Source organism: Ascaphus truei, chromosome 1, assembly GCF_040206685.1.
Source record: "Ascaphus truei isolate aAscTru1 chromosome 1, aAscTru1.hap1, whole genome shotgun sequence".
In the NCBI taxonomy this organism is placed as follows: Eukaryota; Metazoa; Chordata; class Amphibia; order Anura; family Ascaphidae; genus Ascaphus; species Ascaphus truei.
In genome coordinates, this window is record NC_134483.1 from 393,308,258 (window position 1) to 393,334,610 (window position 26,353).

Genomic DNA, 26,353 nt, shown 5'->3' on the forward strand with positions numbered 1-26,353 from the left:
AGGAATACATTGAGAGTTTCCTCTCATTTTCAAGTATGTCCTGGGCATATAGTTATGATGACAAACAATACATGGTTACAAATACAGTTACATCAGTGAACAGGGTATACATTACAGATGCACTGGCGGCTGTTATTTGAAAACTTCACGCGTTGTATTCCTCGGAATACCCATGTCATGGCACGGGATTTCTTCCAACCGTACCGCCTTTAGACGCAAGCGCAGGCGAGTGCAAAAAATGGTATTTTAGTGTTCTCGTTTTTAAACACCTGAAATTGACACAGTAGCACAGTATTGTACACATTACAATTCATTCATTTCGTTGCATTTCATTGCACACAAAGAAACAGAATCCATGAAATTCAAACAAAGTAACCGCGATAAACACGTGTGCCTGGGGCAGTTGGCTGCGTTAATGCCACGTGGAGTACAACAGCGCACACGAAATCGGCTCTGTGATTTGTTAGAATAATGGCTGCTGCATCTGTATTTACAAGACATTGCATGCACAGTTAGAGATAATATATATTATAGGTGTGTAACACAGTTTAGCTAGCCTCTCCTCATAAGTTAGAATGTCCATCCCCTTTATAAATTTGGTGGCTCTTCTCTGCACTCTCTCTAGTTCCATAATGTCTTTTCTTAGGATTGGTGCCCAAAATTGTACTCCATATTTAAGGTGTAGTCTTACTAATGCTTTGTAAAGGGGCATAATTATGTTTACTTCCCTTCCATCCATTGCCCGTTTGCTGCAAGATAAGATCTTGTTTGCCTTTACAGCTACTGCATGACATTGGGCACTATTACTAAGCCTGCTGTCTACAAGCACTCCAAAATCCTTCTCCATCAAGGATTCCCCCAATATATCTCCATTTAATTTGTAAGTCACCTTTTTATTTTTGCATCCCAAATGCATAACCTTACATGTATCTGTCTTAAACCTCATCTGCCATTTACCTGCCCACATTTCCAGTCTCTCCAAGTCCTTCTGAAGAGAAATTACATCCTGCTCTTATTCTATTACCTTACACAATTTAGTATCATCAGCAAAGATGGAGACTTTGCTCTCGATCCCAACCTCAAGGTCATTAATAAACAAGTTAAAAAGCAGGGGTCCCAGTACCGATCCCTGAGGTACTCCACTCACGACTTTAGCCCAACCTGAAAAAGTTCAATTTATGACAACCCTCTGTTGTCTGTCCTTGAACCAGTTTTCAATCCAGGTGCATATATTATTCTGAGTCTAAATTCCTACTTACCTCCTCAAATAAACAAATAAGGTTAGTTTGTCAAGATCTATCCTTCATAAATCCATGCTTACAATTTCTAATAATTTTGTTTTCCATTAAGTATTCCTGAATGTTTTCCCGTATTAAACCTTCAAGTAGTTTCCCTACTATTGAAGTAAAAGTAAATTAGACTATACTACTCTATGGGCCTTGCGCTTTTTTTCTTTTTTTGTTTCCCTACTATTGAAGTCAGGCTTACAGGTCTGTAATTTCCCGGTTGTGATCTAGCTCCCTTTTTAAATATAGGCACCACATCTGCTTTACGTCAATCTTGTGGTACTGAGCCTGTGGAAATGGAGTTCTTGAATATAAATATAATGGTTTGGCTATTACTGAGCTTAACTCCTTGAGAACTCTTGGATGTATGCCATCGGGGTCAGGTGCCTTATTTACTTTAATTTTTTTCAAGTCGCTTATGAACTTCTTCCTCAGTTAACCAATTGTTCATTAATATGGAGGTTGTGGCTTCCTTCTGCGGCACTACTATTGAACTTGATTCTTCTCTGGTAAACACAGATGCAAAGAATTTGTTTAATACCTCAGCTTTTTCCTTATCTCCAATAATCTGCCTACCCATCTCACACTGAAAGGGTCCTATATTTTCTTTTCTCATTTTTTTGTTATTTAGGTACTTAAAGAACTTTTTAGGGTTGACCTTACTTTCTATTGCAATCCTTTTTTCATTATCCATTTTTGCTAATTTGATTGCCCTTTTGCAATTTTGTTACATTCCTTATAATTCTGATACGATGTCTCCGTCCCTTCTGACTTAAAGAATCTGAACGCCTTCCTCTTCTGGTCCATTCCTCCCCTACCTGTTTATTTAGCCACATTGGTTTTGACTTATTTCTTTTATACTTATTACTTAAGGGTATACACTGATAAGTGTGCTTTTCTAACAATGTTTTAAAGACTGCCCATTTATCTTCTACATTTTTCCCTGCAAAAACATCATCCCATTGTATTACTACTAAATTAGACCTCAGTTTATTAAAATCTGCCTTTCTAAAGTTTAAGGTCTTTGTTGAACCCAAGTAATCTGTTTTTTGATCATTTATTTCAAATGAGACCATGTTATGATCACTGTTACCCAAATGTTCCAGGACTTGAATATTTGTTATTACTTCTACATTGTTTGATATGACCAAATCCAGTATTGCCCCTCTCCTGGTTGGTTCCTCAATAATTTGGGTCATATAATTGTCTTTAAGCACCCCCAAAAACCGGTTTCCTTCTGTTGTAACGCTAATCTCATTGCCCCAGTCTATGTCTGGATAATTAAAATCCCCCCATTATGCAAACATGACCCAGTTTTGATGCCTTCTCCATTTGCAAAAGTATTTTAGCTTCCTCAATCTCAGATATTTGGTGGTTTATAGCATATTCCCACAAACATTTTCTTTATACTTTTACCTCCACTGCTAATTTCTATCCACAAAGTCTCTACATTTTCATCATTCCCTTCATAGATATCATCCCTTATAATAGGTTTTAGATCCGGTTTAACATATAAACATACTCCACCTCCCCTTCTATTTGTTCGATCCTTCCGAAAGAGAATAACCCTCTTAATCTAAATTAACTGTCCAGTCATGAGTTTCATCCCACCATGTTTCAGTAATGCCTATGATATTATACTGCTCCCTTGCAGCTATTAATACAAGCTCCCCCATTTTATCTGTCAGGCTTCTTGCATTAGCAAGTATGCATTTAAGTTTTTTTTTCATCCTGTACTATTATCTTATCTGCTCCTGCCTTTCTGCTCCCACTTGGTTTAGTCTTTAGAAGTTTTCTAGTATTATCTGTATTTACTATGGGTGTCTCACTGCTTGTCAAACTTGCACTTGCCCCCATTCTACCTCCATACCACCTTGTATCCTCATCTATTCCATTTAGTTCATTATCTGTTTCATTCCCCTCCCCCCTCCGTTTAAAATCTCCTCCAAACTTTTTAGCATTCTCCCCCCTAGCACAGAAGATCCCTCTTCATTGAGGTGCAATCCGTCCCTGGAATATAGATGGCACCTCTCAGAAAAGGAGTCCCAGTGCTCTAAAAACCCCAACGTGTACCAAGACCGCCGGATCAATCCCAGCCCCCCCCCCCCCCAACAATCTGTCTACCCGATCCGCAATGTGCCGAACCCGAGCACCCGGGAGACAACAAACTGTTCGGTTCATGCGGTCCTGGCAACAGATTGCCCTATCTACCTTCCAAATAATGGAGTCCCCTACCACCACAATCTTTCTTTGTATCTGAGCATCCTGAGTCCCCTCTGTGCTGAAGGAACTATTCCCCTGGCTGCTAGAGGAATTAGTCTCCCCCAGCCTTGCCATTTCTGCCCCAACATTCCCAATATCTTCACTCAACATGGCAAATCTATTGGGATGTGTCAGCTCAGAAATGACATGCCTCTCCCTATTGCCCCTGCTTCCCCTTCTAACTGTCACCCAGCTACCAAGACCGCCGGGTCAATCCCAACAAGCCCCCCCCCAACAATCTGTCTACCCGATCTGTAGTAAGAAAAAATACTTTTAGCATTTTCTGTTTAAAAAACAACAACTTTGAAAGACCAATTTTCTTGTATTCTATTTTAACAAGCATATTTGTTCATATAGCAACCATTTACATTCCCCAGATCTAAAGATGTCGCCAAACTTCGCCGATCAATAGACGGAGAATGAATTGACCGGCAGCTATGCAGTTCTTTAGGTAAGTAGAGATTGCCCACATGAAACTATTGAAGTAAAAAAAAAAAACAACACAAAAAAACTGGGAGCTTGAACTGCAGCTTTGACAGGATTTACATAGTATATCTGCTATGTGGGGAAAGATAGGTATTATGGAACATACCATGTTATAGGTGTATAAACAGTTACAGACCAGATTACAATGTGAGACAAAAAGTGTATGTCACGGGAGACCAGGCCAAATACACCTATATATTTAAGGGATCCGTCACAAGGCAAAACAGTCAGTAAAATAAATTGCGGTTTATTCGGATAAGACCTTGGAAACACACAGAAATAGAAAAAAAACAGAGAATATACACACTTATGGGGGTCTGGGGGAATGAAATCTAGCCCTTTCCTAGTTGCAAGGCGCCTGCTTCAGCAAAGGCTTACCTTCATAGGACCCTGGTTCTGGGCTCATGGACAGAAATCCAGCCTGCTAGCTAGGCCTTTCCTCCCCCATGCTTCTCTGTGTGAATACTGTAGCTCTTTCACTCAGAAACACAATTTTTTACCCTTTCCTACTCATTAACATTTTAAAATTAAAAGTTGTGTTTTGAGTACTTCCCTTGTTCAAGGCTGATTGTTAAAAGGGATTGTTCTCACATCTCTCGCTAGCCCTCATTTATACTACAATTGATCATTTTCACCAATAAAGCAGATTATAGGTTTAATTTACTGCCTGCAATATTTGTGAAATACTGATGCAAAATAACAGTGCCCCGATTTACCAAAGTTCCTTATAGTTCTATTGAAATTGAGTTTTCCATTGATAAGCATGGTGTTGTTCATTTGCACTAGGTTGCATTAATTTGAGAGCATTTATTTTGATAATTAGCTTTCTAAATTGTAATCAAATGGCTTCAACAGGGAAGAAGCTTTGAGCCTGTTGGGGTGTTCAACAACTGCTTAGTTTGCTTACGCCAATGATTTTCAACCTTTGTTTGGTTAACGAACCCTATAAGTATATTGTAATATTCGGATAAACCCCAACCCCCTCGAATAGCATGTCTGAGATCAGATGTATTGTAAATTCTTCTGTATTTAGTACAATTTTCAAATGACCTGAAAATTGCAGGGAACCCTTCAGGCATACTCAGGAAACCCAAGGGCTCGTAGGAACATCTTGTTGAAAAACACTGGCTTACACCCCAACTCCATGTCTGTATCTGACCACACCTTACTGGTCGAAGGATCAATGGTCATACTTCGTCAGTGGTCCTTATTCTGTAAAGTGTGATAAGCGCAGATGATGTGCTATCACATGAAAAGCCCGACTAAAGTCAATGGGACTTTGCATGCGCTAGCACAGGGGTGCACAAACTGGGGGGTGCGGCGGTTACAGAGGCACCATGCTCTTTGCCAAAGCATTTAAAGGAAATGCCGGGGAACACGCAAGGCCTCTGTAACTTACTTACCTTGGCTTTGGGTGACGCGTTAAATGACGCAACGGGGTGAAGTGACATCACATGACCCCCCAGTCATTTGACACCGGTTCCTAGGTAAGGGGGGGGGGGTGCGAGCACTGGGGCTAAGCAGTCAGGGGGTGCAGCGCAGAACGTTTACCTACCCCTGCGCTAGCACATCATCTGCGCTTATCACACCTTACAGAATAAAGGACAGTAAGTGGTATATTGCTTTGCAAATGTAATTTGTTTCTTTAAGGGAGACCAAATAAATAAAGACGTGATACAAAGTTTTATTGAGAGGAAGGAGATCAAGTGTGACAGAAAAATTTGGGCCATGTTCAAAAGAAAATCTGTTATTCATTACTCATATCAACAAAAACAGTACTCCTAACAAAGACTGCCAAACACAGCAGATGTTTGTATTCATTTTTTTGTTCAAATATTATTATTATTATTACTATTATCGTTTATCTGTGATGCGCCAATAAATTCCGCAGCGCGGTACAATGGGGTTATGTAAATTACAAATACATAAACAGTTACATACAGATGAGGACAAACATGCACGAACAGATACAGAGAGGTAATGACGGCCCTGCTTGTGAGAGCTGATAACGTAACTACGTTGCCGGATATAGTTCACCAAATCATGCAAATTCAGTTGATATCCACACACTCATCAGAAACCTGGAATCATCATCTACATGCTATGGAATCATCTTTACACAGAAATGAATTACAATGAATTATGTGCAAAATTTCAACAAAGAGCATCATAAATAAGTAATAGGTAATGGTTAATCCAGGTTTAATATATATAAAAACATATTTTGGCAATATATGTTCCTCCTCCCCCCCCACAAAAAAAAGTGCCACTGCGCACATTAGTAGGCAATTTTAAATATCAAAAAATACATTTCTGTTTTACAACATAGTACTGGCAAATTTCCTAGGTCAGTGCCAACTATAAATAGTGCATACTCAACATCTGGACTGCTTTAAAAAAGCAGCATCTACAAATACATTATACACATACTCACAAACACACACACACACACACACACACACACACACACACACACACACACACACACACACACACACTCTTGGTTTTATTCACATATCCGAAGATGCGTTCATATTTATAAAATAGGTCTCCTACTGCTCTACTGGCGCAGATTCAGAAAAGAACCAGTTCATCGTAGTACATCGTCTCTCTGAAAAAAAGAACAACTTCACTTCACCAGGATACACACCACTTTATATCCTTCTTTACAAAACCTTCTGCAGTCAACCGTGGTTGGCAATAGCTGGTTGATATAAAAGCAGCTTTTTTTTTTTTTGTCACATTTGGAAAAAATCTTGTTCAGAAGTCATGTCAAAAATCCAGACAGCTGCTGCTCAACACAGAATAACTCTGCACATTGCTTCTGCCTAGGGTAATCTTCAGTGCCTGCTGTGCTATATCGCAGGTCCGTCTTTCATCTTCCGCTGCCTCAGATTGCAGCCACAAGCAAGGAAGGTCATGAACCCGCACTATACTTTATACTCGCGTTCTCGTAAGACAATAGTTGGAAATCCTCTCCCTCTTCATAAAGGCTTATCAATAACAGCAACACCTACATACAAAAAAAAAATATAGAAGAAACGGGTTGTTAGACTCACTTTAAGGACGGGGAAGGTAAATACAGAAAACATTATTGACAAAAACGGACATGAAAGACTAATGAAAATAATGAGAAGCTCAGGCTCTCCATACATTGTTAAAAAAATATGTTTATTTATTAGCAAAAATACATAAAGGTGAACTGGAAAAAAGCAGATAGACCAAAATTACATTTTAGGGGGTTAGGGGGAATAAACAATTGCCGTCTGCATAGTAATGCAGATCAATGCACTGCAGATCTCTCTGGCACAACGGGGACAAAACTCTTTAAATAAGTTAAAATAAAAGAAGATTTGACAGTAATTTATAACAAAGAGAACTCCAGTGGTTCTCTGCAGTTATAGGATTTAAATTACAATAGATATGTTTGGTTTGGATTTTGGCCCTCTGTGTAAAGCTTTTATTTTCTCTCAAACAGTCTAAGAGAGGCCAAAAAACATATGCATTTGTTTTGGGATATGTGGTCCTTATACTTACATTTATGACCGAGACATGTATGCCACAGTAGAGGTGGCATGTGCTAATTGTTCAATGAGACAGACTATTTATTTAGTTTGATTACATTCGCTTCAGCCTTTTCTGAGAACTGGCCCAGAAAAAGTAATCATTTTGACATTTGTTCAATTGTTTTTAGGATCTCAATGATCTTTTGCCCCAAAGTTATGAATGTGTAAAACTAAAACTTTGACAATAGTTATTTGATGATTATTTCTGTTACAGGCAAGATATAATGCAATGTAAGAGATAATTCATTACCTGCATAACTCCTTCCTGTGCTCATACAAGATGGCAAAAGCGTCCATTTGTCAGTCGTCGGGTTATAATACTCCACAGATGCCAAATTACATGAACCATCATCACCTCCAACAACGTATAACATACCGTCCACAGCACAAACACCTAATTAAAGAAAAATCAAAGCACAGATATTTTAACAATGTTTTTTTCTTTCAGTAGACGTGATGTTAAAGAATCAAAAAGTTTGGAAAGTTGCTGTGTGCCACCTAAAAAGTAATCACCCTCTTACAGACGTACCTTGCAAGTTTTTTGTGTTTGTTTAGACAAAAGCTTCCTAAAATGTTTGTTTTGCAGGTTAACCTGGCAATGTCAAAGAAAGTTCAGTCCGCGCTCTTGCTTCCTAGTGTTGCAGAAATGAATTCTTCTCCCTCCTCTTGCTGCTCCTATGGCTTGAAGTGTATCCCCTAACTCCAAAAAACAGACTCTGGTGGAAGACCCCGCCGGTGAACAGAATGACCAAGAAAAGAAGCACAGGAGCACACCAAGCTAAGGAAAAATTGTAAATGTATTAAACAATAAGGCAATAAAATAACTTACATGTAAGTAAGAATAAATGAGTATCCAGGTCAGCGAAATGTTCAACAGATTGGCATCATCATCAGTCAGATAGGGGGGCAATTTCAGTTCCGTTTATGTGGAGATCCCGCGCGCTGGGACTCACTCTATGGCACTTGCTGCAGGAATCGCCTCCGCATGTATGCAGGTAGTGGCGTGGTATCCAAAGCTAATGCACGTGTGGAAGGAAAGCCCCCTGTAGGCGTCTGTGGATGCCGGTTATGATGGAAAATCGTGACCGGAAGGGTACACACTCGCGACGCCTGATGAAGTATATTTACTAAACGAAATGCGTCGCGAGTGAACTGTGCAACTAGCTTCCCTATTCCTTCTTTGGGGGCCAGTTTACACCGTTGTGTACCCTTCCGGTCACGATTTTCCATCATATCCGGCATCCACAGACGCCTACAGGGGGCTTTCCTTCCACACATGTGCATTAGCTTTGGATACCACGCCACTACCTGCATACATGCGGAGGTGATTCCTGCAGCAAGTGCCATAGAGTGAGTCCCAGCGCGCGGGATCTCCACATAAACGGAACTGAAATTGCCCCCCTGTCTGACTGATGATGATGCCGATCTGTTGAACATTTCGCTGACCTGGATACTCATTTATTCTTACTTACATGTAAGTTATTTTATTGCCTTATTGTTTAATACATTTACAATTTTTCCGTACCTTGGTGCGCTCCTGTGCTTCTTTTCTTAACCTGGCAATGTGCTGCTTGGTCTGGCTACCAGCAGGAGTCACACACAACTTTTTTTATTAGCTAGGCTGCGGCTGTTTGGCCGCCGTGGGACAGTTGAAGTGGCTTTTCGACGTCATTTGGTTGCCAGAGGTAGGTTAGGGGTTAACTTAGGTGTTGGGAGCTATGGGTTAGGGGTTACATACTCCCAGCATCTGTAGATGCGTGGCAAAATGTCCCAGCAGTCAACGTTTCCAGCGGCCAAGCGACAATATAGTCGCAGCCCAAATGTCAAAGAACGTCAGGCTGAGGAAGGCTACAAGTCCCACTCATGCAGTTTATTTAAAAACACTTTTAAGCACATGGGTAGATACTTTATTTCAAGTCCGAAAAGTAACCTGCACTGCTTTCTTAAAGGTGGATAGGCAGTGTTATTCATATACACCCTCTTTCTTTCTTTCTTTATAACTTTAAATGAAATAAGGGTTGTGATCTTAACATAAGCAGAGTTCACAGTAGGCACATCATTCTCTCTAAGTGGAACAAGAGCTATATGGAACCTAAACACCTGAGTGCTCTGTTCTGTGGAGACACTTGCCCACTTAGTGTCCTTAAGTGAAACCGCTTTGAGTGTCCTATTCTTCTAAATCAGATGACACAGTTTTGAAAGGGTAAACGTGTGTGTTCTGGCCACCTTCAGGAGCAAAGACGTTAAACTATATTGCTCCACATTTCACAGAGCAGTCCTAATTATATATTTTTTAATGTTTCATAAAAAAAGAATCAGTGGACCACAAATAACATTTAATCTTATCTTTACGAAGCACGACTTGAATATGACAGAGGCCAAATGTTCAAGGCTGACGTAGATTACAATACGTTGATGTTAGAAATCATTATGGTAGTGTGGATATTAAAGTCCATTTCTGAGTAAAACAAGGCAGTTCTACATTTATCTAAGTCATTGCGTTTGTTCACAGCTAAAAAGAAAGGTTTGTGAATGCACAAACTTTTCTGAACAGGACGGGCCGTTGGATGACTATTCTTTTGGTTTGGGAAATGCAATGGAAGGTGTCAAGAAGATAGGAGTAAAACATGGAGGAACACCTCTTAATGAGGCAGCAGAGGGTGTGATGTTAGGCAGCCCAAATTGCATAAACCTGGACCAGTGGTTTGATTTACTCTATGTTCAGCAAATTAACCTTAGCAATTTGTAATTGAATCTCACTAGGCCTCATTAGGTTCCAAAGGACTATATTAAATATTGACAAGGAAATATGTGGTGTTTTATTTCTTTAATATAAAACACATAAGGAAAATTACAAAGTATAAATACACCATGAAGATTATTACACTGACTGAGCACTTGCACTGCCTTCAAAGAATCCTACGTACAAGCAATGATAAACCATATTGACTATACAACTTTCTGTGACTTTGGGCAATGATACCAAAACTGAATTTGTATGTACTGTATTAATTTTGGCATGTACATGCTACCACACACAGAACCAACTGGCCCAATTATAGAGGCTGCTCTAATGTCCCTAAATCTTGTTATCGATATGTAAAAAAAGTGTATGTGGCACAAAAATGCACACATATTTGTAATAACGTAAATAATGAGTATACACTAATCTTGTGCCATTTCACCCTGCATTATTTAAAAAGGAGTCAGAACTGGGAACAAAAAAAGATAACAGAAAACATACAGTATGTGCTAAGTAGATTATTTTAGCATTTAATAGCACAGTATTTATTTACGCTGACATGAACATTTTTATATGACTACTCCAGTTTTGGAGATCACATCAAGCAGCGCATTTGAACTTCAGTGAAACAAAATAAAACATATGTAAACAGACAAGGCCAGTGGATAATGAGAATAAGAGAAATGTGTGAATTACCTGGTGGCATACATGTTAAACTAGCAGAAGATGCCTGATGTAAACGCACTTCCTTCCCACATGCATGTCTGCTTTACTGGTACTCCTTAAAGCTTAGTGGTTATTAGCGACTTGTAGTATATTATAATTTACTTGAGTGGAATATAAATCAGAATCACTGCTCTGTGCATTTTATGCAGTATGTTTGTGTATCCCTGAATCTGATACACCCCATGAGAATGCTTTTTTGCTGTTTCCATGGTGATATGGTGCATTATATATTTTCCTTTGTATTCTTATTTTAAAAGCCTAATGTCACAGTAGCTACTGTGAAAACCATCAGATGACATATACAGTTAGGTCCGGAAATAATTGGACACTGATACAATTTTCATAATTTTGGCTCTGTACGCCACCACAATGGATTTGAAATTAAACAACCGAGATGCAATAGAAGTGCAGACTTTCAGCTTTAATTCATCGGGTTGAACAAAAATATTGTATGAAACGTTTAGGAATTGCAACCATTTTCATACATAGTCCCCTTATTTCAGGGGCTCAAATGTAATTGGACTTATGATCACAATCATAAATAAAATGTTAATTTTTAATACTTTGTCAAGAATCCTTTGCAGGCAATGACTGCTTGAAGTGTGAAACGCATGGACATCACCAAACGCTGGGTTTCCTACTTTGTGATGCTTTGCCAGGCCTTTACTGCAGCTGTCTTCAGTTCTTGTTTCTTTGTGGGTCTTTCTGCCTTAAGTTTTGTCTTCAGCAAGTGAAATGCATGCTCAATCGGGTTGAGATCAGGTGATATCTGTAAAGTGAAGCGCCGTCCAATCAACTTTGCTGAATTTGGCTGAATCTGAGCAGACAATATATCCCTATACACTTCAGAATTCGTTCGGCTGCTTCTGTCACATCATCAATAAACACTAGTGACCCCATGCTATTGTAAGCCATGCATGCCCATGCCTTCACACTGCTTCCACTGTGATTTACAGATGATTTGGTATGCTTTGGATCATGAGCCGTTCCAAGCCTTCTCGATACTTTTTTCTTCCCATCATTCTGGTACAGGTTGATCCTAGTTTCATCTGTCCAAAGAATGCTGTTCCAGAACTGGGCTGGCTTTTTTTAGATATTGTTTGGCAAAGTCTAATCTGGCCTTTCTATTCTTGAGGCTTATGAATGGTTTGCACCTTGTGGTGAACCCTCTTGTCTCTCGTGAAGTCTTCTCTTTATGGTAGACTTGGATAATGATGTGCCTACCTTCTGGAGAGTATTCTTCACTTGGCTGGATGTTGTGAAGGGGTTTTTCTTTACCATGGAAAGGATCCTACGATCATCCACCACTGTTGTCTTCCATGGACGTCCAGGCCTTTTTGTGTTGCAGAGCTCACCAGTGCGTTCTTTTTTTTCCAGAATGTATCAAACTGTTGATTTGGCCACTCCTAATGTTCCTGCTATCTCTCTGATGGATTTTCTTCTTTTTTTTCAGCCTAAGGATGCCCTGTTTCACTTGCATTGAGAGCTCCTTTGACCGCATGTTGTGGGTTTACAGCAACAGCTTCCAAATGTGAATGCCACACCTGGAATCAACTCCAGACCTTTTACCTGCTTAATTGATGATGAAATAACGAAGGAATAGCCCACACCTGTCCATGAAACAGCTTTTGAGTCAATTTTCCAATTACTTTTGGTCCCTTGAAAAAGAGGGGGCTACATATTAAAGAAATGTAATTCCTAAACCCTTCCTCTAATTTGGATGTGAATACCCTCAAATTAAAGCTGATAGACTGCACTTTAAGCCCATATTCATTATTTAACTGTAACTTGAATTTATTTTGGTACACAGCCGAAATAACAAAACTTGTACGTGTCCAATTATTTCCGGACCTAACTGTGTATCAAATTCTGCGCCTCTGTGTAGCTATTTTTCTTCCTTTAATCTGCCTCACTATATGGCATAAATATGCAATGTAATTTTAGGCGCCTGACATACAGAAATGCAGACTCTTGGGAATTAATAGTATTGAAAAAAAAGAGTATAATTATAACACAATACCACAAAATATTTATACAACTTTCCTAAACAAAAATATTAGTAGACAAAATGGCACAGATGGTGATTTTGTTCACGGATTTGACAAAATATAAGTGAAAAATGGCTGCAAAACAAACATTAGAACATACAGTACCTGCATTTCTTCTGCACATGTTCATATCTGCGACTTGCTGCCACGTACTGGTTGAGGTATCATAAACCTCAACACTTTTCCTCACCAATGGACCATCATGACCACCAACTGCATATAACAAACCGTTTAAGACTCCCACACCTACAAACGAATTATATAACTGTTATGTTGCTTGCTGTGCTATATGTATTTAACTCTAAGATTTTAAACCATGGTACAGCAAGTAAAGTGAAAAGAAAATGAATTTCAAACAAACCGTTTTCTATAAGTCAAAAAGGAATGTTGATGCAACACTTTTGGGATCAATTATCATAACTACAACATTACTGTTGCCCTAATCTAGTGTCATTGGTAGTCTTTCAAACAAACTGTGATGTACTAATGTTTGTATGGTATAATCGCATGTTCTGATACAGAGTCATCTATACTAATGGTTCTCCAGGCATTGGACCAGATTTTGGGGTAACCAACGAGTATCCAATTCATATACAAATTATAGTTGTAGTTACCAGTGTCTGCAAATACATTGACCGCTGGTAACCAGAGAACCACTGATCTATACAACACTGCCTGTGCCCTGATCTAATGTACTGTGCAAGAGAACGTGTCAAGTAGATAAGATACACTTATTTTAACACTGATATACAGCCCTTTAAAAATAAATAAAAGTTACTAAAGTTACTTTAACAAAACTCAGTGAAAACAAACAAATGGCTGCAGCACTCAAGGGGTTAATCCCCACTTCTGCCGTACCTTACTGCACTTTATTCACAACATTCTTGCAGAAGACGTTTTGGGGGTTAACCCTTCCTTCATCAGGTTTATTACCCCCAGAAACGTTGTACCCCCTGGTTTTCTGCAGGAATGTTGTAAATAAAGTGTGGTAAGGTACAGAGGATGTGGTGATTAACCCTTTGAGTGCTGCGGCCGTTTGTTTTGTTTCACTGAGTCGTGAGAAAGGGTTGAGTTACAGGACACTGCTGAAAAGATACTTAAAGACATCCGGCTACAGACGACCTCATCGTTATTGCAAAGTATTAAAACAACAGGCTGAGGTTTGATTCCATGGCTGGCAAATTCTAGTCATGTAAATGAAAGCAGCTGTACTGCCACTATTCAACATGGATTTCTAAAAGGACTGAAACCCGGGGGTCCTTCAATGCGAAAGCAAACACGTTCCCGATGTACTTAACAGAAGTTACAGGTGTTCTTGCTGGGGATTTAAATTGCCATCCAGTAGGAAGCCGTAAAATGGCATTGCGGCATGCTAGTGGCCAGCAGAACCCACCAGATTTGGTGGGTATTATAATTTCCCTCCAGGCAACAAATACCAGTAACTGCACCGGTAAGTATCTCGGGGCTCAATTCTGTAAGACCACCTGCTACCGTCCTATATATAAAAAAAATTAAATCGGCAGTAGGGACTGCTGCTTTAAATTACTTTGCTTACAGTAGGTCCAGTTATTATGTAACAACAGCATGTCAAAACACCTTCAGGATATATATAACACACGCACGCACATGCACACGCACACACGTGTCAACAGTTAAAAAGCTATAGGTTGTTTAAATACTGTGCTGTGGAAAAGCAGTATTTAGTATCAGGGTCTTTGGGATACCTGCTCCACTCCTTCGTGTGCTCATTTCTGAAATGTAACTCCATTCATTTGTACTTGAGTTATAACATTCAACCGTGCTAAGACACTGGCGTGATGCTCCGTCGTAACCACCAACAGCATACAGCATGCCTAAAAAGGATGCCCAATGCAAAAACAGGTTTAGATATATGTAAAACATCTCACAGAACATTCATGTGTACAGATTTTTACATTGGTTACGCCATCCAAAAGCCTATATGAGTTTAACTCACATAATGTTAGTACCCCTGAACATTTCCTGCACGTATGGTTCTATAAGTGTTCTTTTTTTTAAATTTCTAGCACCTGAGATTACCCTGCTAACATTTAGACTGTGCTGGGTTCTGGGTTCAGCTATATTTTAACCTCCTGGACACTAAATATTGAAACATACGTTGATCTACTGAATGGAGCATTCGTTTTTAATAATAACAACGTTGGAAAGGGCAAGAATAGTGCTATTGAAGGAAGTAAACATTTATTTGCCAAAAACAAATGTCAATCAGCATGGACTGCTGCTTTAAAACCAGAATACTGTATATGTATGTTACGATAGGAACACACTGTGGCTGAATGTAGCAACACTTGACCTTTCACAGTTTTGCCAGAAAAGGTCAACATCTCAACACTAAATTTCTATACACAATACAGTTCTTTCCAAATACTGTAGCTTTTCATATTTAGTGTTCACATTAATTTAATTAAAATAATTGTATTTATTCTATCAATACACTTCATTTCAGCTTGCACTTTTTTATTTTAAACAAAACATTTCAGATTGGCTACAATTAGATATTTGTAGGGCAACGTTATAATTTTAACAATACATACATTTGTTGTTTTTTAAAAAAAATAATATACAGCAACAGCTGCTGGTGCAATAGAATAGACCACAGAGGTTCACAAACAAAATCTTACAATTATTTGTGATATTGCAACTTTTTCTGCTGTGGCTTAAAATACATGTCTAATACACAAGAACGCACAAAACATGTATTTTTCTGCTTTCTAGCTACACAACTGTTATCCCCAATTTAATATATGCACCCTAAAACTATAGGAACTGGAAGAAAAACTAATACAACAGTAATATAGCCTGGGTGCTATTTATAATGTTGAATCATAGTAAAGGCCCTTAACATCTAAAATAACCATACATACACACACACAAATACATATGTAACTTCTCGTTATCCAGTCAGTATGTGCTATGGTGGGGCCTGAGTCTGTCCTCCCTTGGTACCCCCCAATGGAACCCACCAGACCTATATTAACCGATACTTTATGTCGCGTAGGCAACCTAAACCTGGCAGCCCTTACACTTAGAGAAACAACTCTCAACATGTATGTATGTATGTATGTATGTATGTATGTATGTATGTATGTATATATATATATATATATATATATATATATATATATATATATATATATATATATAGTTAAGTTATGGTGGGTAAAAAAAGTGACAAAAACCCTCCACAGCAAAGCATATAGCAAATGGAAATATTACTGTATGCTCATTTGCATGTCTTAGACAGGTCTGCAACCCCGCCTTTCACCATTATCACCCAGCACACAGCACTTCCACTGCAGCAACGGATTCTGAGAAATTACATGCAAATGAGCACACAGTGCCACTTTTTGCTTCAAATCCACTCACCATGGTTCTTCTATAGGCTTTAGCTTGCTGCATGGTTACAGCTTTGAGCACAGCCAGGGTTAAGATGCATAGCAAGTAAACCCACCCACAGACAGACTGTTTCGACCTGTCGGTATATATACATACATACACACACTGTATATATATTTATTCATTCATTCAAATAGAACAGTTGGCACTCCTGTAGGCAAATTGTGGCTGGCATATTTTCTTCAATCTCAGATACGCTTACATATAGTGAATCTGAAATAGTTAATATCAGATACAAAGAAAAGCCAGCAGACATTTACAATGCCTTAATTAAATTGAAGAAAAGGGAATTAGATTTTTATTTACATGAGGTAACCCTCTCGCATTATCATCGTGAGAAACTTCTGCCACAAGGCTTTAGGATAAAAAAAAAAAGCCAAACATTGAGAGGAATGATCCCGAATTTAGCAAAAAATGGATCAGGATCCACAACACATTTTCCTTTGACCTCACTATATTAGTGATTGAACAATCCAGCAAAGAACTGAACAAAATTAAAAAGGACATTGAGGTTATCTACAATAAACATGGAGAAACTCTCACTTCTGATACGAACACCAATTGGAACAATAAGATACAAACGGCAATAGATGGATATACAAACTGGTGAAATACACAAGAGACATATTGAAAAAGGTTACTGCGGATTATAAAGATCGACACGTTTACCGGTGGCTATTGGGCATGGGAGATACCACACAAGGAAAGCCAGGAGGAAGAAAATATTACTCGCGTACAAGACAGGCAGCGATTACGGGTGCAGCATATAAAACGAGTGACACGAACCTGTCAGATGCTCAAGAAAGTACTTCAGATAAATCTTTTTAGGAGTGGGCAACGCAGGTCATCAGAAACCCCCCCTTCCCGATTTCGACAAAAGATCAGGAGAGGTGGCAGGAAATCGAAGGTTCTTGCCAAGAGAGTCCAAGAAAGAGAGAGGGAACAAAGGCCGGCCAAGGAGACGGTGATATACAACATCTCAAACTACGCACTTTCAGCATCGGAGATGAACGTCCACCAGAAAGGATTATCCTTCGTTCACACACACACGCACACACACACACACACCTAAGATCCATTCAATTGGGAAGTGAAATTCTTCAAATTCAACCGCCAGCTGCGACTTAAAGATTTCTTCAGTATATCAACGAAGAAGACAAGCAGCAACATCGCCACAGACAACAGGATGGGGAGCCATTTTAAAACGAAAAGCTCGTTTGACTCCTTGATCATTAACCACAACATCTTGACGCTCATGGATCTTGTGGAGAGGGATACTGTCAGGATCCGTGATCTGCAACGTGCTTGGCGCACCCAGCACTTACCCCAACCCATGATTGGGTCCTCCGCTCCTTCCGTCATTCATGATGCGCCCCTTCCTCCACCAGGCATCAGCTGCCATCCTAGGCGCACGCGCTCATCCCGCGCGGAGGTAAATACACTGCCATCTGGTCCCACCTCCAGGTTGCACCCACGCGGTGACATCATTGGAGTGCGGTCAACGTGCACCAGCACCGCGTCACTGACCATCATCACGGACCCTTCTCACACCTGTCTCCTGCACCGGAACTGCCAATCACAGCAGGTGCTGCTGACGGGCCTCCACTCTGCTTCTTCCTCATTGGTGCCTGTCTCCTTTATATGCTCGGCCATCACACTGGCAATTTGGCTGGAGCATAAACCTTTCTTTGTTCGAAGTGTTCATTGCTACACTTGCCTCCACAGCCTTGTCTTGTACTCCGGTTCCTAGCTCCTTTGTTCCTGACTTCGTCTACTCTTTTGGACTCCATTCTTCTAATCTCCTGACCCTGGCTACCAACGATGATCCGCACCTCTCCAATCCTGACCACAGCTAAGTACCTGCAACGTTCCGCACCACTCCAACCCCGACAAGTACTCCAGACTATCCTTACCTCTCCAATCCTAGCCCGGCTACCTCGACCAATCTACACTCCAGACGCGCCCACACAGCTGTGGGTTGGTGTTGTATATCTATTCCCACCTCTGCTTCGCGGTCACGCCTTGTTTGTGGTGAGAACTCCATTACAGATACGTGTCTATAAAACCAGGTTCTGTAATTTGTCAAAGGAGGAACAGCGAGCCCTGAAAACACTACAAGATAACAAAGACATTGTGAAGGGCAGCGGCAAGTGTGGCGACATAGTGATTATGTCATATGTCTATTACAAAGAGGAAAACAAATGAGTGTCACTAATCACTATAAGCGTCTACAATCCGATCCTACTACTCCCTTACAAATACTTATATTTTGTAGTATTGCATTCACGCATGAGACAGCATAGCATAGTGTAGGCAATATCCCATACTACCTTTAAGTGCTAATAAGGCGGTCTTATTTCACCATAGATACAACTCATATAGATGGTCTATCCCCACCGAGGGGATTTTATTCACATTGTAAATATACTATTCACTTTGTTTGTTGATGTTACATATATGTTAATAAAATTGTATTATTTTTTCCTAAACTTAGTGGAGTCTCCTAGAGCTATCAATAGCTCTTATAGGCAATTTATTTGAGTATGGCACTCTGAGCTATCGTAGCCTATCATATAGTTTTATAGGCATGAGTGCAAACTAAGAGGGACTCTTTCTGTGACCCCAAGCAGGGATTCACATAGTTGTTGTTCATATTTTCTCTTTCATGCCTGACTTGCCTAACATATTTTGTACACATGTTCATCCTGTATATAGCACATCACTCTCTTTCACACCCTCCACACCCTCACAGTCATCGTTTTGTGAAATGCAGCCACGATCAGACAGTCTGAAGTATGCCTCACGATTCACTGCTGTGCTCACATTGGTTCGTATGCGCTTAACGATCTCCAGGGCAACCGGATGATGCTCCAGAATAGCTTGCCTGGGGAGTTACAATGGACAAATACCTGCTTTCCGTGAAGGGGCACACAGTGTGCGCGACGGTGAGGCAGAATCCAGGAGAGACAAATGAATTTCAATGCGATGGCTGCATGACGTCAGCGATTCAGTCAATGATGGCGAACCACTTGCGTGAAGTTACGGGCCAAGCCTCCACCACACCTCCGTCACCTCCCGATGTCTCCTGCCTACACAGTGCAGGTTTCACGCGTGTGCACCGCGCAAGTGATGTCACACGGTCGCGCGCGCCCTGCAGCAGGCACTATAATCACAGCCTTATTCTAAGATGGTGTGTAGTCACCTTGCAGACCTGTTATGGATTAAATATTTCTGAGATGCATGTAAACTTCACAAAGGATGCTTTAAATGACAGGAACAGGTCTCACGGATGTCTGTTATCCGGTCACGCTTTAGCAGCCCAGCAAATATCTGTATCTATCTCACTGTGGACTTTTCTCCTCATAACTCATTTCTCTGTGTGTAGGTAAAGTCTCTTTTCAGCTCTCTCTGGATATGTTTCTGCTGCTGTCTCACTTTCTCTCTTCTTGGCAAGCAGTCTCCTACAAACAGGGTTGGCAGTGACGTTTGCATGGCTCGGTGCAAGGGCTTTTGCGGGTACTCTTACCTTGTCCGGCGCGGCCTCTCCTCCTCAAACGATGCAGCGTCATGACATCGTGGCATCACGTGATGTCGCAGCACCATGTGGCATCACGTCAAGGCGTGATGCCATGTGACGTTACATTGTCATGGCAGCGCAACACCATGTAACGTCACATTATCATGGCAACACCTTGTAATGTCGGGTCGACATGATGAGACGTTGCACAAGGTAAGACAGTTGCAGAGGTCCCGTGCTCACCCCGTCAATCAGTTTCATTGTTGTAGGGAAGAGAGCAGGGTCTCTGTAATCACGGCGCTTGCTGTAGAGGCACTGGTGGTACTGCCATCAAGTAGGCCCTGTCTACAAGCCTCCTCTTTCACCTCTGCGTGTCAAACTGTCCCCTCTCACTGTCACCTGGGCTGTCTCTCTGTCTGCCTATCAGACTGTCATACTATCTCTCGGTCTCCCTCTGTGTCTCTCATTCTGAGAATGTCTCCAGATTTTGTTCGGTTTTCTTCTTAGGTCGCGGCCATGGTCTTAACAACGGTGCGAGCGACGGCGCGTGGCTCGGTTCAAATGCAGGGGATCTATGGGGGCGGCCATAGTGCGAGGAAGCGCCACGGAGCGGCAGATTTTCCAGCAGACAAATGATTTTGTTTTGGTCACGCGACGGTCAAGTAACGTGAGCGGTTCAGTAAATAAGGACAAACCAGCTTTGTGACGTTATGGCCACGTGTCTACCCTGCCTCCCCGTCGCACCTCCCACTCTCCATGGCCACAGATCGCTCAAGCGACAGGCGCGCTCGTGACACCAGGCGCTCGGTCGCGCGCCTACTACCTCCGCGGCCTTATCCAATTCCATATCTTGTCATATGTTGCTAGGCAGATCATCGAGTGTGTCTCTTATTCCTTATTGTCGGGGCGCAAGATTATCTGGGGGGGGGGGTGGTTACAGAGGCCCCAAACTCTTCCCCAAGGCATTTAAGTTAAATGCCGGGGAGCGCGCTCAAGGCCTTTGTAACTTCCCTTTTCTGGTCTCCGGCGGCTTCCAGTGATGCGTCGCCATGGTAACGCAGTGCCAAATGTCACAACGGAGGCACATGATGTCAGAGGACGCTGGGCACCAGGTATGGGGGATGGGGGAGAGCAGACAGGGGGGCGCAGACTGAAAAGTTTGCGTACCCCTGCCCTATCTCACCATGTGATTCGTTCTGTATTGTCCACAGTATACATATATTTGTAGCAGGGGCTACATATATTTTGTGGCTACCCAGTAACTCCTCCCCAACGCCCGATAAAGCTTCATATAACTACTTTCAATATAATTTGCGGATGCAAAATAAAATATATTTTTAAAAAAATAGTCCGTGTTGATCGCCATCATTTTTCCATTTCATTTTTCATTCTTGCCCTTTTTCAAAACAGATGCTTCTTTCAGGAGTTTTTGAAATATGAAGTGTCCAGGCGGTTATCAGGATCCTTAACACTCGAAAAAACTGTTTTTTGTTGTTGTATTTAACCCTCTAGGTGTCCCAAGACATAGTCACTACGTCCTGGGATCTGGCACTCCAGGAGCCCTACAATATAGTGGCTACGTCATCCCTGTAGAGTGCTCATTTCCAAGAGGGGATCGCATTCTGCGTTCCTATAGGCAAATGGAAGACGATCTCTTCTGTTTACGGGTTAAGTGCTTATAGACTTATAGGTGGATTGCTGCTTTAATATATTGGCGTATGGGACAAAGTTAAAGCATTTATCTGATTATTTAGTAAACTTGAGCTGGGGAAGGGTTGGGGGCTGACTTGCAGAACCACTAAATTCTAATAACCAGTGACCTGCCGGTTCAGAATTAAATTCAGTGCTTACAACCCATCCTTAAGGGAAATCAAAATGACTGGCTGTGTCATCACTAGTAAGCCAATCAGTGAGAGGACATGCGATGTTCCCCTCACTGATCTACGGAACCAGGGGGTCCCCATATGTTGGGGGACCACCAATGAACACCGAGGAACATCACGGCTCAGGTAAGTTCACAGGCGGGATAGAACCACAGTGCCATGGCCCCTCCAGCACTTGCGATCACTTGACCGCTTTCTCCGAAGCAATCACGTGATTGTGGTGTCACTGGTGATGGAACCGAGGAAGAGGAGACCTGACAGATCGTGGTTGCGCAGAACATGATCGCTCTAAAAAAAAAACGAGCAGTACGATTATGACGTAGCTACCACGTCATGGGTAATACTAGTATCTACGCCTATAGGCCTCCTCTTACTGCTAGGAACTGAGATATTGTAAAAAGTCATCAAGGAATTATCAAGGAAAATACTGCTGAGTCTTAACACATAAAAATGGAAAAGTTTCAATGTACAAATCATACAAAGCAGGTTGAAAAGTTACATTCACCCTGAATAATAAAATAAAGAAATTGCTGCTATAAAAGGTCAAATCAATGGATTTTTTAAAAATATTATTAAAAGGCGACCACCCAGCGTCAAAATAAACGGTATCCAACTGCCAAGAATAAAAGAAAGGAAATAACAGTTACGTCTGCCATCACGAAGAGGACGTCGCCTCAGTGGAGAAAGTACTTTTCACAGCAGAACTACACAAGCGGATGTCATTAACTAGAGACTTTCCAATAATGTTGCACTTTAATGCTAGAAAAAGCATTGCAGGTTCACAAGATAGCAGTCAATGTTGTGCCAAAATTCTGTGCCTTTCGCTTGAAAACGAATTTCCCATGATTGACATTATAATGTATTGTAAGGAGATTTACCACGTTTTGGTGAGCTGGGATAAACATTACAGGGGCCTATGCTAGAAGCCTTCATAAAAAATAAAAAAATCGCTGGGCCATTTAAATCGCCAGTTTTTGGAGCGTTGCTATCACGGTATTCAGAAAGCCTCTATTACCTGTGATAGCAAAATTCCCAAGACGGGCGAGTAGCGGGTGGCGTGATGATCGCCTCTCTGAAAAGGCCTTACTCTGTGATTTTTGTTCAGCTGCAGGGAGTGCTGCTCAGAGACAGACACCTCTGCCTGCGCAAATCTTGCCCGAAATTAATGTTTTTTAATATACATTCTATTACTAGTATAGATGAGCAGGGGGTCTTCGGAGCAGAGCCGCTTTGATTTCAGCCTCAGGGACCCCCTGCTTCCCGAGATACAGGCCCCGTTATGGGGTGCTGGTATCTCCTATGCAGTTAAATGTCTCGTGTCACTTGACCATGGTTCACAAGATAGCAGTCAATGTTGTATTATGGGCATATATAATATGGGCATAAGCCACTATAGCAGTCAATGGGCAACCTAATCAAAAAGCATGAAGGCCAAAAATGCACAATCATAAAAAATATCCACAAGCACCTAAACACCCCTACAATAAAAGAACTAAAAAGCCTAATAGTAAGCCACATCAATAACATTTATCTATCTCCAAGGACCCGCAGACACCCGCGGGGACCACCTGAGGATACCTGGACACCTGTGGGGACCACCCGAGGGCCCAGACACCCACAGGTACCACCTGAGGACCCCCGGACACTCGCGGGGACCACCCGAACTCCCCCAGACACCGCTAAGGTAATGAAGGTGCCTGTAAATGCATTTTTATTGCATGGGATTCATGCCGGGGGTCTCACGTGCTGATATTAATGGGTATCAGCTCCAGAGACTCCTGGCATCAAGCCGATGCAGGAAAAAAGCATTTTTTTTCTTCTATGTCCTGTCTCGCCGCCCCTTAGCAGCTTCTCACCAGCCCAACGCCAACTTTTCCTACCGTGAGGATTTTGGGAGAAACTCACCATTCTAGAGCCGTGATAGGACTCGATAAGCTAATCACGGCTACTAGAATTGAACGCGTTTCAGAACCTGCCGGTAAGTGGCTTATCGCCGCTCACTCTGCGATTTTTTTTGAAGGCTCAAAAATGTGGTGAATCATTCTTTTATCGCACACTTATCGAGGCGTGATATAAAGAGAACTTAAACTACAAAACAAGCGCTCGACCTATTGTTATATGTGATAATTACAATAATTAATATAGAATCAAATTATAAATGTGAAAAATGATATATCCCAACTGTGCAAGGATAACCAATATCATATAGTCCCACAACCACCAATATAAGAGATGGTATGGGGGGAACAGGGGAGGCTGCCCAGGACAAAATATGAAGCCTTTCCATAAGGCTATAGACAAATTGATAATACAGAGAACAAAGTCCTTGGCGCACTATCATGTATGTTAACCTGATACGAAAGTTCCCAGTGCTGAGATTAAGAGAAACAGTTCATGAATCTTCGCCGTTGATTCTCTTGGATTTCTTATGATGGTAAGTAGTTATCTGGAATCAAAGAAGACAGAAAAACCATTGCGCAGTACTCTCTATTAGTGGAGATCTCATCCACACAGCTGCTAGCTACTTACATCCAAGTAGATAAAGACAGGCCGTGAAAGGTATCTTTAGCTGGCCGTCTGGGACACTCGAAGGTTGAATATGGGTCCTCAGGTGTTATACGCCCTCTCTACACGGATCATCCGCAGTGCCAGATATCATAAGGAATAATAAAAATGCCAATGGTGTAGTACAGTACAATTTAATAAAAACGATTTAAGATCAAAACAGCCAATGCACTCACATGCTATATGACCTTACTACATGGATTACGACGTGACGTCCGCAGGCTTGAGGAGCCGTTGTGTGGTGTGTAAGGAGGCCGAGTCCCGCGTGTATCTCTTCCTTGCGGCCGCAACTCAGAGCGCCAGGTCAACCTCAGATGACGTCAACATCCACTGCACCTTCCCCAGCCGGTTCGTGCACGCATATTCAACCTTCGAGTGTCCCAGACGGCCAGCTAAAGATACCTTTGAAGGCATGTCTTTATCTACTTGGATGTAAGTAGCTAGCAGCTGTGTGGATGAGATCTCCACTAATAGAGAGTACTGCGCAATGGTTTTTCTGTCTTCTTTGATTCCAGATAACTACTTACCATCATAAGAAATCCAAGAGAATCAACGGCGAGGATTCATGAACTGTTTCTCTTAATCTCAGCACTGGGAACTTACTTATCGAGGCGTACTAAATAGCAATAGGCATTTTAGCTGATAAGTGCTCGATAAGTGGCTTATGAACACTTAGTGTTTCAATGCTAGATATCCATGATCTCTCACTTCATATATTTTTTTTTTAACTGCTTACTCTATTGGACACCACAAGCGAGTTGTCATGGCAGTTCTACATGCCCTACAAAGTGCAGAAAATGTGTATAAGTGCTGCAAGAATATAGTCACCATTAAGCCTTCAGAAATAGAATATACAATTACCTTTCATTTCCCTTTTTCACTCAGATCACATATTTTGCTGTGAAATCATACACCCTGTGGCATAGCTATAGCTCGGGAAGCCCAGGCAAAGCGGGCCCGCTCTCCCCCCCTGTCGGCAGAGCAGGTGGGGGAGATGATGGTTCGGGGCGGCGAGCCGCCAGCGTTGAGAATAAGAGCCGCCGGCAGAGGAGTTAGGAGTTGCACGGGGGCAGAGGAGTTAGGAGTTGCACGGGGGCAGAGGAGTTAGGAGTTGCACGGGGGCAGAGGAGTTAGGAGTTGCACGGGGGCAGAGCAGGACAGCCGGGGAGGAGCGCGCCTCAGCGGTCCAACCCAGAAGTCTTTCTTACTTCCAGTGTCTGCTGCTACAGCGCGCTCCTTCCCGGCTGTCCCGCTCCGCCTCCGTGCAACCCCTAACTCCTCCGCCTCCGTGCAACCTCTAACTCCTCTGCCGGCTGCTCTTGTTCTCAACGCTGGTGGCTCGCCGCCCCGAACCATCATCTCCTCCTGCCACAGATAGGCAGGAAGGGGGAAAGAGCTGATGATGAGGGGGAGAGAGCTGATGATGAGGGTGAGAGAGCTGATGATGAGGGGGAAGAGAGCTGTTGATGAGGGGGAAGAGAGCTGATGATGAGGGGGAGAGAGCTGATGATGAGGGGGAGAGAGCTGATGCTTAGGGGGAGAGAGCTGATGCTTAGGGGGAGAGAGCTGATGCTTAGGGGGAGAGAGCTGATGAGGAGGGAGGAGAGAGATGATGATGATGAGGAGGAGGAGGAGGGGAGAGCTGATGATGATGCGGGAGAGATGAGGGGGAGAAATTATGAGGATGAGGGGGAGAGATAATGATGAGGAGGGGGATAGATGAAGATGATGATGAGGAGGAGGAGGAGGGGAGAGATGAGGATGAGGAGGGGAGAGATGATGATGGAGAAATGATGATGATGAGGGGGAGAAATGATGATGATGATGATGATGGGG

General features: G+C 41.8%; 1 protein-coding gene and 1 long non-coding RNA gene across 6 annotated transcripts in view; one reads left to right on the forward strand and one right to left on the reverse strand.

The window, feature by feature from the left end:
• The window catches only part of LOC142501753 (uncharacterized), a 12,529-nt gene extending 2,117 nt beyond the window's left edge, over positions 1 to 10,412 (forward strand). The window contains exons 2-4 of one of the 2 annotated variants that reach the window (XR_012803567.1): positions 3,926 to 3,999; positions 8,049 to 8,105; positions 10,113 to 10,412. This is a non-coding gene — a long non-coding RNA (uncharacterized LOC142501753). The remainder of the gene's footprint in view (positions 1 to 3,925; positions 4,000 to 8,048; positions 8,106 to 10,112) is intronic. The other variant, XR_012803566.1, reaches the window with a different exon arrangement.
• Positions 5,699 to 26,353, reverse strand: part of KLHL2 (kelch like family member 2) — a 113,233-nt gene continuing 92,578 nt past the window's right edge. For 3 of the 4 annotated variants that reach the window (XM_075612057.1, XM_075612048.1, XM_075612029.1), the window contains 4 exons: positions 14,842 to 14,970; positions 13,223 to 13,363; positions 7,851 to 7,994; positions 5,699 to 7,047 (listed from right to left, as the gene is read on the reverse strand). In XM_075612057.1, coding sequence (XP_075468172.1) covers positions 7,019 to 7,047; positions 7,851 to 7,994; positions 13,223 to 13,363; positions 14,842 to 14,970 — 443 coding nt within the window. In that variant the 3' untranslated portion in view covers positions 5,699 to 7,018. The remainder of the gene's footprint in view (positions 7,048 to 7,850; positions 7,995 to 13,222; positions 13,364 to 14,841; positions 14,971 to 26,353) is intronic. The other variant, XM_075612038.1, reaches the window with a different exon arrangement.